The 16,476-nt window shown below is 44.1% G+C and overlaps 1 protein-coding gene across 1 annotated transcript in view; it reads left to right on the forward strand.

Annotated features, from left to right (window-relative positions):
* The window catches only part of ryr2a (ryanodine receptor 2a (cardiac)), a 426,354-nt gene that overhangs the window by 133,877 nt on the left and 276,001 nt on the right, over nucleotides 1-16,476 (forward strand). The window contains exons 8-9 of the mRNA XM_055640013.1: nucleotides 2,472-2,568; nucleotides 11,916-11,990. Of these exons, the coding sequence (XP_055495988.1) occupies nucleotides 2,472-2,568; nucleotides 11,916-11,990 (172 nt within the window). The remainder of the gene's footprint in view (nucleotides 1-2,471; nucleotides 2,569-11,915; nucleotides 11,991-16,476) is intronic.

A 16,476-nucleotide genomic window follows, 5' to 3' on the forward strand; every position in this document is an offset into this window, starting at 1 on the left:
AACTTAGAACAATACAGCACAGGAACAGGCCCTTTGACCCACAATGGCTGTGTCGAACATAATGCCGAACACAAGCTAACTAATCTCATCTACCAGCACGTGATCCACACCCTTCCATTCCCTGCACATCCATGTGTCTATCTATAAGCCTCTTAAACGCCACCATCCTATCTTTCCCCACCTCCCCACCACCTCTGACAGTGCATCCCAGACACTCATCACCCTCTGTGTAAAACAATTGTCCTGCACATCCCTTTAATGCTTGCAGTTCATATGGTTGACAGTCTATTCTTGTTTTTATTTAGGTCATAATGTCATAAGGATTAGGAGTAGAATTAGGCCATTCGGCCCATCAAGTCTACTCCGCCGTTCATTCATGGCTGATCAATCTCTCCCTCCTTACCCCGTTCTCCTGCCTTCTCCCCATAACCTCTGACACCTGTACGAATCAAAAATCTATCTATCGCTGCCTTAAAAATATCTACTGACTTGGCCTGAAATATTTACAGCCTTCTAACATAGAAACATAGAATATAGGCGCAGGAGGAGGGCATTCGGCCCTTCGAGCCAGCACCACCATTCATTGTGATCATGGCTGATCGTTCCCAATCAATAATCCCTGGCTGCCTTCTCCCCATATCCCTTAATTCCACGAGCCTCAAGAGCTCTATCTAACTAACTCTCTCTTAAATCCATCCAGTGACTTGGCCTCCACTGCCCTCTGTGGCAGGGAATTCCACAAATTCACAACTCTCTGGGTGGAAACGTTTTTTCTCACCTCAGTCTTAAATGGCTTCCCCGTTATTCTAAGACTGTGGCCCCTGGTTCTGGACTCGCCCAACATTGGGAACATTCTGTGGCAAAGAATTCCACAGATTCACCATCCGCTGACTAAAGAAAATGTTCGTCATCTATAGTGACAGATTTTCATTTCGTTGCAAGGATATTTTCCTTTCGTCGCCATGATTGAAGACAGGGAATCTGGAGATAATCGAAACGCACTCACGAGCTCTCCACGAAAAATTCAATGCCGTCGAAAGATAAATCTTCCAAACACACCCTTGATTAATAGTTTCTTTATTGTAGTAGTAAAAACAGTAAGATATTTATCCAAACTTCTTCTCCTATAAGTACATTTTAATCTTACTCGTGGTCATACTCGTGCATGGTTGAAAGCTGCGACCTCTCCCCCATGCTTCTTCAAACTAAACTAACTACTAGGGCGCATGCGTGAGAATCTCCGCCGCAAACATGCCTCAGACTACGTATAAATCCCACCCACATAATTACAGGCAGATAAAATTTAAAGGTAACTGGTTATAATTATAACACACTGAGTTAAGCTAAATGGCCACCACATTATCTCCTTTCAAAAACAACGTCCTTTAATTCTAAGGCTATGACCTCTAGCCCTAGACTCTCCCACTAGTGGAAACATCCTCACCACATCCACTCTATCCAAGCCATTCACTATTCTGTGGGTTTCAATGAGGTCCTCCCTCATTCTTCCAAACTCCAGCGAGTACAGGCCCAGTGCCTACAAACACTCATCATAGGTTAACCTACTCATTCCTGGGATCATTCTTGTAAATCTCCTCTAGACCCTCTCCAGAGCCAGCACATCCTTCCTCAGATATGGTGCCCATAAATGCTCACAATAATCCAAATACGGCCTTACCAGCGCCTTATAGTAAGATTGCATTCTTTACTCCCAATTCGACTTGCAGATTAACTTTTTAGAATCCTGCACCAGCAGTGCCAAGTCCCATTGTACCTCGGATTTATGGATTTTCTCCCCATTTAGAAAATAGTCCATACCTTTATTCCTACTACCAAAATGCATGACTCCACACTTTGCTACACTATATTCCATCTGCTACTTCTCTGCCCACTCTCCCAACCTGACCAAGTCCTTCTGCAGAGTCCCTGCCTTCTCTACACTACCTGTCCCTCGACCTATTTTCGTAGCATCCACAAACTTTGCCAAAAAGCCTTCAATCCCCTGGTCTAAATCATGAATGTACAATGTGAAGAGTAGCGGCCCCAGCACCAACCCTTGCGGGACTTCACTAGTCACTGGCAGCCAATCAGAAAAAAAAACCTTTATTGACACTCTTTGTCTTCTGCCATCCAGCTACCCTGCTATCCATGCTAGTATCTGTCCTGTGATACCGTGGGCTCTCATCTTTAGCAGCCTAACGTGTGGCATCTTATCAAGGGCTTTCTGAAAATCTAAGTAAACGCCATCTCCTGACTCTCCTTTGTCTGTCCTGCTATTTACTTCTTCAAAGAATTTCAGCAAATTTGTCAAGTAATACCTTCCCTTCACAAAGCCATGCTGACCAGCCTATCTTATTGTGAACTAAGTACTCTGTAACCTCATCCTTTATAATGGACTCTAATTTGTGAATAAACAGTATGTTTTTATTGTTTCATATTAAGTGTTAATTTAAATTATTTTCTATTAATAGGATATTTAAAGGGAGGGGATGTACTGAGGTTACCACATGGACACATGGATGAATGTCTTACTGTACCTTCAGGAGAGCATGGAGAAGAACAGCGAAGGTAATTAATGGCTGCCAACTAAAGGGCCTGTCCCACTAACGCAACTTTTCAACGATTGTCTTCGACCTTCAAGCTCGAGGGCACTCGCCTGAAAAACCTCGAGCTGGATCGACCGTCAGTGATGAAACCGCGAGGTGGATCGACGGTCTGCACACACACACACACACACACACACAAACACATCGCAAAGGCGGGGGCCAGGGAAAGCGGGGAGCGCTGTCTGAAATTCACACCCGCGATTAACAGGAATGTAAAACACGGCTGGCACAGTTACGGTAAGTCCTTTAGAGAGAGCGGAGGGGGGGAGAGAAGGGGGGAGAAAGGGGGGAGAAGGAGTGGAGACACTTTTTAAAAGCCAGACTTTTAATAAAGTTTAGGCGGGCATTTAACATTGGCGGTCGGTATATTACCTTTTTTTTCTCAACGAGCTTTATCTTCAACAACCTTCGATTACCTTTGATTGCCTTTGACTACCTACGATAGTATTACAACCTACTACGACCTACTTCGACTAAACCTACGAGTAAAAAAATATAGAATTTTTCCATGGCGACCTTTTTTTACCCGCGGGCATTTTTCAGCATGTTGAAAAAAACGCCGCAACCTAGCTGAGGCCACGAGTACACGGGGACTACTCTCGAGCATGAAGGAGAGTTACAAAGACCTCCTAGGACCTCGTGTCGACCATGCTGCGAGTGTGAGTCGAGGGCAAGCTCTTCTAAACTTACGAATTCTCGCTGGAGTATTGAAGGATGAGGGGACACCTTATTGAAACCTACCGAATAGTGAAACGCCTGGATAGAGTGATTGTGAATATGTTTCCACTAGTGGGAAAGTCTTGGACCGGAGGCCATAGCCACAGAATAAAAGAATATTACTTTAGAAAGGTAATTAGGGAGAATTTCTTTAGTCAGAGGCTGGTAAATCTGTGAAATTCATTGCCAGATGGCTGTGGAGGTCTAGTCAATGTATATTTTCAAGGCGGAGATTGACAGGTTTTTGATTAGTAAGGGGTCAGGGTTTATGGGGAGAAGGCAGGAGAATGAGAATGGGATTGAGATCAGCCATGATTGAATGGCGGAGTGGGTTCAATGGGCTAAATTGCCTAATTCTGCTTCTATAACATGAATGTGAACATGAACTTGAAAAAACACAACATCCAACAGAGTTGCAATGATGAAACTTATTTGCAAAAGCCTCTCAAATGCACATCAAGTGGCATATTGGTAGCTGATAGAACTGCTGCTTCATGGCCCCAGAGACCCTGGTTTGATCCTGACCTCGGATGCTGTCTGCGTTGAGATTGCATGTTCTCCTTATACAGGCACCATGTGGGTTTGCTCAGGTTGCTATTGTTTCCTCCCACATCCCAAAGACGTGCAGGTCTATAGGTTAAATGGATGCTCTAAATTGTCCCTAGTGTGTGGGTGAATGGATGAGAAAATGGGGTAATGTAGAATTTGTGTAAATGGGAGATCCATGGTTGGCACGGACTAAGTGGGCCTGTTTCACCACTGTCACAGTAAAAGCTAATCTCTCAAGTATTTCTTGTACAGCCATGCAATTGCATGCGACAATATGACCTGCAGATTAACATCTTAATTTAGGATCCACACATGATATGGTTTAGTATTGTCACCTGTACTGAGGTACAGTGAAATTCTTTTGTTTGTGTGCTATCCAGTCAAAGCAAAGACAACACATGATTACAATCAAGCCATTCACAGGGTACAAATGAAGGATATTAGGAACAACATTTAGTGCAAGATAAAGTCCGATGAAAGATGGTTCAAAAATCTCCATAAAAGTAGGTCAGGACCGCACATTAGCTGATGAGAGGACCATTCAGTTGCCTGATAACAACTGGGACGAAACTGTCCCTGAATCTGGACGAGTGTGTTTTGAAACATCTGCACCTCTTGCCTGACGGGAGAGTGGAGAAGAGGGAGTGTCTGGGGTGAGACTCGTCCTTGAGTTGGCCTGGCAGCCTTACCGAGAAGATGGAGTCAATGGAAGGGAGGTTGGTTTGCGTGATGGACTGGGGTACATCCATAACTCTCCACAATTCTTTTTGTGGTCTGGGATGGAGCTGTTCCCAAACCATGCTGTGATGCATCGCGATAAAATGTTTGCTGCTTAAAGGTTTTACCATTCCAGTACATGCTGCATTATCCGTCAACGTTGATTACTTAAAGGTTTTAAATAACCTATTGCAGTTACCACGAGGAGGTTCAATGTCGGATTATACATTTTAATCACATATTTGCATCCTTTTAATGTCACATTCAAGAAGCCAAAGAGAATTTGATGCTGTTACCCTACAATTTAAACTTAAGGAAGTGATAGAAACAATGCAGGTCTATTATTCTTATCCCTTTTTCCAGCATTTAACTTGTAGACGTGTATTTAAAAATAGAGGGAAACAAAAGTGATGGGGCTAAATTAGATAAGAAATTCCCTCTTGCACACTTAGATGCCTAGAAAATGTCAGCCTGGATTCTGCATCCAAGTTTGTGGAATAGGACTGTGAATTCATGTTACTCCGAGTATTCATTTTGAGGGAATAAAAACAGGGATGTAATGCTGAGGCTTTGTAAGGCACTGATCAGATTGCATTTGGAGCATTGTGAGCAGTTTTAGGTCCGATATCTGATGAGGATGTGCTGGCATTGGAGAGGGTCCAGGGGAGGTTTATAAGAATGATCCCAGGAATGATTGGGTTAATGTATGTTGAGCATTTGACAGCACGGGGCTAGTACTCGCTGCAGTTTAGAAGGACGAGGGAGGCACCTCATTGAAACTCACCAAAAAATGGTAGACTTAGATAGAGTGGATGTGGAGAGGATGTTTCCACGAGTGGGATAGTCTTGGAAGCAGAGGGCACAGCCTCAGAATAAAAGGATGTATCTTTAAAAAGGAGATGATGAGCGATTTATTTAGCCAGAGGGTGGTGAATCTGTCGAATTCATTGCCACAGGTGACTGTGGAGGCCAAGTTTTTGGGTGTTTTTAAAGCGGAGATTGACAGATTCTTAGTAAGGGTGCAACCATTACAGGGAAAAGACAGGAGGATGGGGTTGAGGGGGGGAAAATAGATCAGCCATGATTGAATGGCGGAGTAGACTTGGCGGGCCAAATGACCTAATTTACTGTTATGACATGAAACATGGGAGTTGTACCGTAGAAGGGGAGGTAGAGCTCCCTGAAAGGGGCTGACGCTGTGTTCCCATGAACCTCCGTGAACTTGCTCCTATTAGTCTCTGATAGCTATCACAATCCATTTGGATACCTGTTAATTGTATTTATATCTACACCTTAAGGAGTGTCACAGCACAGAAACAGGCCATTTAACCCAACTTGCCCATGCCGACCAAAATGCCCCATCTATGCTAGTCCCACCTGCCTGCGTTTAGCCGATATCCCTCTAAACCTTTCCTAACCAAGTGTCTTTTAGATATTGTAATAGTACTGTCTCAATTACATCCTCTGATAGCTTGTTCCATATACCCACCAGCCTCTGGGAAAAAAAATATCCCTCAGATTCCTATTCAATCTTTCCCCTCATCTTATATCTAGATCCTCTGTTTTTTGATTCCCAGTCTTGGAAAAGACTGTGCATTCAACCTTTCTAGTGCCCCCCATGATATTGTACACCTCAATATAATCACCCCTCATGCTCATGCACTCCAAGGAATGAAGTCCTAGTCTGCCCAACCTCTCCCCATTGTTCAAAGCCTAGCCAGAATTTAGTATTGTAACCTGCATTTTTTAATGAATGCCTCTGTTATAGTCATACAGCATGGTGACAGGCCCTTTGTCCCAATGTTCCCACGCCAACCAACAATCTCAATCGACACTAGTCCCACCAGCCTGTGTTGGGCCCATATCCTTCTAAACCTACTCTATCCAGTCTGAAGAAGGCCCGAAACGTTGCCTATTTCCTTCGCTCCATAGATGCTGCCTCACCCGCTGAGTTTCTCCAGCATTATTGTCTACCTTCGATTTTCCAGCATCTGCAGTTCCGTCTTAAACAACTATCCATGTGGATGGATTGTGTTTAAACAATGAGTATCATGAGTCATAGTTGAGGGTGAGTGTTGTTAAGATGGAGCGAGATGCCCATCTGGATAGAAACAGGGCCAGATAAGTGTGTGAGGTTAGACAATTGAGGTTGGATGTAATTGAAAAGGTTAAATAGAAAACAACAACTACATGTTTACTTCGCACAGTAAAGATCATTTTTTACCAGTGGTCTGGTGGTAAATAGACTCTGCTACAGGATTCCAACGTAGACAGAGTTAAGGAGTTTGTACCATGATTAACTTTTGTACTGGAATCCTATTTTTTAGGATAACATTTTCTCCAAAAGAGGAGAAACGTTGGACAGTGAGTTCTTTACATGAAGTGGACACAACATGCTGGAGCAATTCAGCAGGACAGGCAGGGCAGCATCTCTGGGGAAAGGGAACAGGTGACTATTGAAGAGATGAACTCTTCTTCAGACCCAAAACGTCACCTGTTCCTTTTCTCCAGAACTGCTCCCTGACCCGAAGATAGACACAAAAAGCTGGAGTAACTCAGCGGCACAGGCAGCATCTCTGGTGAGAAGGAATGGATGACGTTTCGGGTCGAGACCCTTCTTCAGACTTTGTCTGCTTCCTGACCCGCTGAGTTGCTCCATCACTTTGTGTCTAACTTCGGTATAACTTTGGTATAAACCAGCATAAACCAGTTCCTTCCCATACACCTTTACAAGAGGTATTTCTTTTCATGAGAATTTTTTTTTAACTACCTAAAGTTGTATATTAGTCATCCTTAATAATGATTGTTATGAAGTTATCCATTTCCTACAGATTTTCCCTTGCTGATTGATGTGTGAGTCTATTCACAGTATGCGGCAGCCATACATCACTGTCAGTTCACTCTGAACTGTTTCCTCAGACTTAATCTGTCACAAAGGGAAATAGCAAATAATGTGAGTGACCTTTGATTTTCATTTATGTCAAAAACTCAACTGATTCCGTTCAGAGTTTGCAAAGTGAAACTATTGAGTTCTAAGTTTTTCTGAACATTTCTTAAAGGCTAGTGGATCTTAACAAAATTGTAATCACATTTATATAGTCTTTTTAATCATGTATAGTCTTTTCACTGACTGGATAGGACACAAACAAAAATCTTTTCACAGTACCTTAGGACACGTGGCAATAAACTAAACTAAACTAGATTTAATGGGAACCTGAGGGGTAACTCTTTTACACAAAGAGCGGTGGCAAGTGGCTGCCAGAGGAAATAGTTGAGGCAGGCACTTTCGTTTAAGAAACATTTAGACAGGTATATGGATAGGACAGGTTTAGAGGAATATGGGCCAAATGCAGGCAGGTGGGACTAATGTAGATGAGACATGTTGGTCGGCGAGGGCAAGTTGGGCCAAATTCCTGTTTCCACGCTGTATGATTCTAAGACTGCAATCTAAAAAACTAAACTAAACTAAATTTCCATATTCCTGCTTCCATGTATAGCATAAAATGCCAGTCAGATCATCTTTGACTTAGAAAAACTTCTTACGCTTGTTGAGAGTAGAGTTTTAACTTAATTGGCTGAAGTAAATGGAGTGTGTATTCCTCTATGATTTATGCCCTTCAATAGACTACTGTTTGTATGTATGATTGTAGTACTAATGTTGAATGGAGTTGATCCAATTGTTTGACGAGTAGCCACAATGAAGCGTATTTTCCCTCTCTCAGTAGATTATTTGCCATATAAAGTACTTTTCATTAATTTAATCTTATGACCAGCCTTCAGTATCTTAAAGAGTCATAGAGTCAAACAGCATGGAAACAGGCCCTTTGGCTCAACTTGCCCATACAGACCAACATGCCCCATCTACACTAGTCCTACATGCCTGCATTTGGCCCATATTCCCCTAAACCTTTCCTATCCATGTACCTGTCCAAATGTTTTTTGTTGTGATAATACCTGCCTCAACTACCTCCTTTGACAGCCCATTCCATGTACCTTCCACTCTTTGTATGAAACATCATCCATCCCTTCTCTCCAGAGATGCTGCCTGCAATTCAGACTGAGGAAGGGAGTTAGATGTGGCCCTTGTGGCTAAAGGGACCAGGGGGTATGGAAAGAAGGCAGGTACAGGATACTGAGTTGGATGATCAGCCATGATCATATTGAATGGCGGTGCAGGATCGAAGGGCCGAATGGCCTACTCCTGCACCAATGTTTCTATGTTTCTCGTAGTCTCTCCCCAGTTTATGGAGTGGAAGTTTAAAAATGGAGCAAAGCTTTAAAATCATAAGCATTAGTTCAGCTTGTTGACATCCAAGGAGAAAGTGACTTTGCTTTACAGCAAAATGTGTGTCTAATTTTGGATGAAATTGTTTCACATGGACCTGCTTTAAGTCAATATGTGAAGCTGGCTGATTTAAATGGGTCACCTTGACCGGAGAAGGGATATTGCTGTGCATAACAATATTCCCTGGCTGGTGCAATGATCTGTAAATGCATTTCAGACAATGCAGCAATGCTCACACTATAGATTGGACAATGTTTAGTTGGGAAATTGACATAATCATGTGCTATTTCATAGCAATCTTACACAAAGGCAATTGCAATAAAACGGTGGCTTTCCGTTGTTTAAAGTACTTTAGACTTTAGAGATGCAGGCCCTTCAGCCTACTGAGTCCGTGCTGATCAGCGATCACATCATAGATTAGCACTATCCTACACACCAAGGACAATTTACAATTTCACCAAAGCCAATGAACATATAAATTTTCACATCTTTGGAGTGTGGGAGGAAACTGGACCCCTGGATGAAATCCTCGCGGTCATAGGGAGAACGGACAAACTCCATAAAGCCAGCACCAGTCGTCAGGATTGCTACCTGGGTCTGCTGCTGTGAGGCAGCAACTCTCTATCACTGTCTCACTGTGCCAGAATCATTCATATGTTTGATATATTTCATTGTCTGGTATTGTGATTGTATGGAGCAAACTGCTTGACTAAATTAGTGAACCTTTGTTTGTTACAGTGAAGTAATTACTCCATTAAAAATAAATGAGTGTTAAAAGAGTGGACAGATCAACTTCAGAAATGTATTTGCTAAGGTGTTAGATTGAGAAATTCTGATCTGACAAGGCAACATTTGTTTAGTTGCTCTGCCTGCTGTCAGTAAATGCATGACCATGGACAGATCATCCTCTAATGGGAAACATATACATTACATATGCAATACATTGTGTATGTATAGTGCGGCACAGTGGTGCAGCGGTAGAGCTGCAGCATTACAACGCCAGAAACCCAGTTTCGATCCTGACTATCTGTGCTGTCCGTACGGGGTTTGTGTGACTGCGTGGGTTTTCCCTTGCCACTCTAGTTTCCTCCCACACACCAACGAGTATAGATTGTAGGTTAGTTTGGTTTCAGTAAAAATTGTAAGTTCTCCCTCATGTGTTGGATAGTGTACAGGGATCACTGGCCAGCATGGACCTGGTGGGCAGAATAGCCTGTTTCTGCACTGTATCTCGAAATTAAACTAAGCATTGGGGTAAGAAATCCTCCTGCTCTCAGTACCATTAATTAATTGAATGTGTTACAAGTCAGTGAGACACAAAAATAGTCTTCACTAAGGCGTCACTACATATCGACAAATTGTGTTGGCAAGATATGTAAGCAAATCGTTCATGTGCTTGAGATGAAATTACATAGTCTGGTATTTAGATTGAATGGAGCAACCTGGTTGACTTAATCAGTGAACCCTTCAGCTCTCATTGTTGTAATTAATTGAAGGGGATGTAATGTGTCCATATTAAAAGTATCAAGGCTAATTTTGATGCTGATAAGCAGTGAGATACAAAACCAGCGGTAATTTACAATCACACTGTGTATTGGCTGTGCCAAGCCAACGAGCAAGTCAAAGACCAGTAAAGAATTATTTCTCAGAATTTACATTTGCTGTATTGTTGCTTTGTTAACTTTAAGAAAGTTAAGAAAGTTAACTTAGTTAACTTTAACTTGCCATGATAAGTGGCTGGCGGGCTTGGAGAAGGTGTGGATCAGAAGCTGAGGAGAGCCTCAAAGACTGGAGTTTGGGGTCTTAAGCCCCTGTCCCACTTTCACAACCTAATTGGTGACCTTTGCCGAGTTTGCCCTTGACTCATACTCGCAGCATGGTCGCCACGAGGTTGTAAGAGGTCTTCGTAACTCTTCCTCATGCTTGTGAGTGGTCTCCGCATACTTGTGCCCTCAAGTAGGTCACGGCGTTTTATCCAGCCAGATTAAAAATGTCCATGAGTAAAAAAAAGGTCGGCATGATAAAAATGGATACTTTTTACTCATAGGTAGGTCATGATGGTAGTCGTAGATAGTCGTAGTTGGTCGTGGGGAGTCGTAGGTCGGTAACAGGTCCGAGAGAAAAAAAAGCGAACATGACATCATTTTATCATGTGATCATTTTCCGCTCGACACCAGTCGTATTTGGTCTTAGGTGTGGAAGACTGAGGTCGAGGGGGTTGTAGGAGGTCGTAGACATAGTCGAAGGAGGTCGTAGACATAGTCGAAGGAGGTCGTAGGAGGTCTTTTACTTCGGCGAGTCAACACGACCTTGACATTTGTTTTCAACATCTAGGGTCTTCTAAACTTGTGGATTAGGTCGTCCAAGTGGGACAGGCCCTTTATGATTTAAGGGTGGAGAGATGGTTAATCAGCAGCCTCAATTGCACTGGAGGGAGATCTTTTGAACACGGTGTGGGTCTGAGCTTGGTGATGGGGGATGGAAGCTTTGTGATTAGGGTCTGGTTGTTTCTAGGAGTTGGGGGATGAGGACAAAATGGCATTTGTTCCATGTGAGGATGGGTCAGGAAACAATGGTTATCAGATCGGCTTCAAATAAATGGGAGTTCTTTCGACTGAAGAGTTAATAACATATGGTTGCTGCAGTAGTGACCACCGATTGTCCATTAGTGGTTATTTCCTTGAACGATGTGCATCGATTTCTTTCTTAATGTTTCAAAAGAAATGTTGGATGTGAAAGAATGCCATTGAAATAAATCATGAAAAGCACCCAGAAATACTAGGTGGGATTATAGATCCAGCTGCATAGTTGACAGCAACCATTTTGCCTCCTACCAATCAATATTAGATCGGATAATTAACAATATGCTTGGATCGGATGGTAATTTAATGCAAGTAATGAATGTAATATCTAGGTCATGGTTTTGAACGTTTGCAATAATTTATTGGTAAATAGTAATTAGATGTAACAAGTTCTGTTATGGCACAAATCAACATTAAATCAAAGATGGTCCAATTATATCTCTTTCAATTTTCTTTCAGGACAGTGCATTATGAAGGTGGAGCAGTGTCCATTCATGCCCGATCTCTGTGGAGACTGGAGACACTGAGGGTTGCGTAAGTAGCAAATCTCATCACTTTATCCGAGAGTTCCCTAGAGTCCCATTTCAGAGGAAGGATGTGCTCGCGTTGGAGCGGGTCCAGAGGAGATTTGCGAGAATTATCCCAGATATGATTGAGTTTATTTATGATGAGCGTGTGATGGCACTGGGCCTGTACTCGCTGGAATTAAGAAGGATGAGGGGACACCTCATTGAAACTTACCGAATATTTGAATAGAGGATATTTCCACCAGTGGGAGAGTCTGGGACCAGAGGCTAAAGGCCATATCTTTCGAAAGAAGATGGGGAATTTCTTCAGTCAGATTGTGGTGAATCTGTGGAATTCCTTGCCACAGACAGCTGTAGAGGCCAAATCATTGGATATTTTTAAGATGGAGATTGACAGATTCTACATTAGTACAGGTGTCGGGGGTTGTGGGGAGAAGGCAGGAGAATGGGGTTGAGAGGGAAAGATAGATCAGCCATGATTGGGCCTAATAGGAGTAGGCCTAATCCTGTTCCTACAACATGAATATATGAGAGTTGGATAAAAAAAGTTTGAGGTTAAAACTTCACTGTCAATAACAGGTTGGTTAAGTCATAGAATTGTGCAGCATAGAAACAGGCCCTTCGGCCTGCAGTGTCCATGTTGACGAGCGACCATCGATCACCCATGTCCACGCTAGCTAGCCTGCCCATTTATACTAATCCCACTTAATTTCATATCCTTCTGTGCCCTTCTCAAGTACTAGTTGAAAAGCCTCTTATATGTTGATACTGTTACCGCCTCTGGGGCAATACTGTGGCACAGCGGTAGAGTTGCTGCCTTACAGCCCCTGAGTCTCGGGTTCTGAATATGGGTGCTGTCTGTAGGAAATTTGTACATTCTCCCTGTGACAGTGTGGGTTCTCTCCGGGTGCTCCAGTTTCCTCCCACATCCCAAAGATGTACAGGTTTGTAGCTTAAGTAAGTAAGTTTATTGGCCAAGTATTCACATACAAGGAATTTGCCTTGATGCTCTGCCCACAAGTAACAACATGACATACAGTGACAGTTACGAATGACTCAGAAAACACTAAACATTAATAATAATAAAACATTAAAGATAAAACACCATTGATCAAGCATGTGAACCAACAAAATACCAGATCAAAAAAGGGAGGCTACAGATTTTTGGCTGTTGAGTAGAGCAACTACTCGTGGATGAAAACTGTTTTTATGCCTGGCTGTGGCAGCTTTGACAATCCGGAGTCGACTTCCAGAGGGAAGTGATTCAAAGAGTTTGTGGCCAGGGTGAGAGGGGTCAGAGATGATCTTGCCCGCTCGCTTCCTGGCCCTTGCAGTGTACAGTTCATCAACGGAGGGAAGGTTGCAGCCAATAACCTTCTCTGCTGCTCGGACGATTTGCTGCAGCCTCCAGGTGTCGTGCTTGGTGGCTGAGCCAAACCAGACCATGATGGCGAAAGTGAGAACAGACTCTACGATGGCCGTGTAGAATTGGACCATCATTGCCTGTGGTAGATTGTGATTCCTCAGCTGCCGTAGGAAGTACATCCTCTGTTGTGCCTTTTTGACTGTGGAGTCGATGGTAGCCCCCCACTTAAGGTTCTTGGAGATGATGGTTCCCAGGAACTTAAAAGACTCCACAGATGTGACTGTGGTGTTGTTGATGGTGAGTTGGATGAGGAGACAGGGAGCTCTCCTAAAGTCTACAATCAATTCCACTGCACTGTCTTGAGCTCTAGGTTGTTTTGACGGCACTAGGAAGCCAGCTGTGACACTTCCTGTCTGTAGGCAGATTCCTCCCCATCCTGGATCAGTCCAATCAGGGTTGTGTCGTCCGCAAACTTGAGATGCTTGACAGAGGAGTCTGTGGAGTTGCAGTCGTTGGTGTAGAGAGAGGAGAGGAGAGAGTACACAGCCTTGTGGTGCTTCTATGCTGAGCGTTTGTGAGTCCAAGATGTGCTTTCCCAGCCTCACATGCTGTGATCCACCGACAGATGGGTTCAGGCACAGTCAACTCGGAAAGACAGTCAACATTGGAGTGTAGTAACTCTGGCACAATGGTGTTGAATGCAGAGCTAAAATCAACAAACAGGATCCTCGCTTAGTTGGCTACTATAAAATGGAAAGAAATTGTCTCCAGTGTGTTGGTTATTGTTAGTTTATGGGGCGATTGCTGGTCGGCGCAGACTCAGAGGACGGAAGGGCCTGTTTTCACGCTGTATCGCTGAAATCTGAAGTTTCATGTCTGGTCTAAAGTCTAAAGCCCCCACCACCGTCTCTGACAGCTGATTTCAGATGGAGGAGAGTCAGGGAAGAGGGAAACTAGAGGCATGAAAAGGTTCAGAACAAATGAGAGCAGGCACCAATGACCAAGGAAAGGTTTATTGTTGGCTGTGGAAGAGTTGATAATGAAGGGATATATGAATGCAAACAGTGGAGCTGGCAGCTTCGCTATAAGATCTTTGAGCAGGATGTGGAGGGGGGGCAGAGAGAGAGAGCGGCTATCACTGTCTCCAGAATAATTGGATTCACAAGGCTAAGTGACTGTAGTCACATGGAGAGTGTGGGGGTTGAGTGGGGACAGCAGACTGGATCTAAAATTATCCAGCCATTTCAGTTCCCAATGCTTAGAGCAGTTGATTGGTGCAAATGCAACTTGTATGGGACACTACAAACAGAGAAACTGCAGACACTGGTTTACAAAACGACGCAGTAACTCAGCGGGTCAGGCTGCATCTACAATAAAAAAGGCACAAATGCTGCTGCCTGACTTGCTGAGTTCCTACAGCAGTTTGTGTCTTTGTAAGGACGCTGCTTGGCAGATATAAATTGCACAATCCTAAAGTTATAACCTGAAGCTGCATTCCATTTCATCTGAAAGGAATTGAGCACATCAGGTAATTGGATTTTAATGAGATGTTGCTTATTTATTCAACACATTTATTATTCAAGAGGAAAAAACAAAGGGGAAAAACCAGGGTCAGGCCGCATCTGTGGAGAGAAATGGACAGAGGACGTTTTGGGTCAAGACCCTTCTTCAGACTGAAAGAGTATTGGGGTGATTGGAGAGTGAAAGAGGCGTGGTGAAGGGGTTGGGTAAGAACTGTGAGTGATGGGTGGATCCAGGTAAGGAGGGTATGATTTGCAGAAGGTTCGGTTGGGACGGTGGGGAGAAGGGTGAGAGAGCAACCAAAGCTGGAGGTGATTTGTGGAAGATAAAAGGGTGTAAATGGTGGGAGGAAGGCAGGAAGGAAGAAAGATGGGGAGTGAGTTGTGCAACAGAGGGAGTGATGGAGGGTAGATGGGAACATGTGAAGGGGGGTGGTTGTGGGGAGGAGTGGGTGATGAGTGGATGAAGGAGGTGGAGGATGGGAAAGGAACTGGGTGATTGGGTTTGGGTGGGAAAAAGAAAGGGGTGCATGTGTTGGGGTAGGAAGCTGGGAGGATGAGAAGGAGGCAGGTGGGGGAAAGAGAGGGTGTGGTTTACCTGAAATTGGAGAATTCAATGTTGATGCTGGAAAGTTGGTGCAGTGGTAGAGTTGCTGCCTTGCAGCGCCAGAGACCAGGGTTCAATCATGCCTACGGGTGCTGTCCGTATGGAGTTTGTACGTTGTCCCTGTGTCCGCGTGGGTTTTCGCTGGGTGCTCCTGTTTCCTCCCACTCTCCAAAGATGTACAGGTTTGAAGGTTGATTGGCTTCGGTAAGTTTAAACTCCTTAGTGTGTGAGATAGCGTCAGTGTATGGGGTGATCACTGGTTAGCGCGGACTTCCAGTCTGCTGTCAACACTCAACCCCCACACTTTTCCCATGATTACAACACTTGGCGCTGTGAATCCAATTATTCTGGAGACGGCGTAGCCACAGCATTCCCTCCCCCACCATAATCATCCGGCTAGCTCCACTGTTTGTATCCATATATCCCTTCGTTATCACCTCTTTCACAGCCAACAATGGACCATTGTGGGCCCCAGCTTTTCTTGGTCATTGATGTTGCCTGATTTGTTCTGAACCTTTGTATATCTCCCGTTTCCCTCTCCCCTGACTCTCTGAGTCAAAGTCTGATGAAGGGCCAGGGTCGAAGGACATGCGCACTGTATCGCTATAGTCTAAAGTAAAGACAATGCCGCAGAAGGGTCTCGAACTGAGACGTCATCTATCTTGCCTGACCCGCTGAGTTACTCCAGCACTTTGTGTTTTTCCTTGGTAAAGCAGCATCTGCAGTTTTTAAGCCCCTGTGGCTCAGCACTTCAACTCCCCCTCCCATTCCCAATCTGACCTCTCTGTCCTGGGTCTCCTCCATTGCTAGAGTGAGCAACACCGGAAATTGGAGGAACAGCACCTCATATTTCGCTTGGGGAGTCTGCATCCTGCGGGCATGGACATCGAATTCTCCCAATTGTGTTAGCCCTTGCTGTTTCCTCCCCTTCCTCAGCCCTTGGGCTGTCTCCTCCCATCCCCCAGCCCTCGGGCTCCTCCTCCTCCTTTTTCCTTCCTTC

The sequence above is a fragment of the Leucoraja erinacea genome, chromosome 8 (genome assembly GCF_028641065.1).
Source record: "Leucoraja erinacea ecotype New England chromosome 8, Leri_hhj_1, whole genome shotgun sequence".
NCBI classification, from domain to species: Eukaryota; Metazoa; Chordata; class Chondrichthyes; order Rajiformes; family Rajidae; genus Leucoraja; species Leucoraja erinaceus.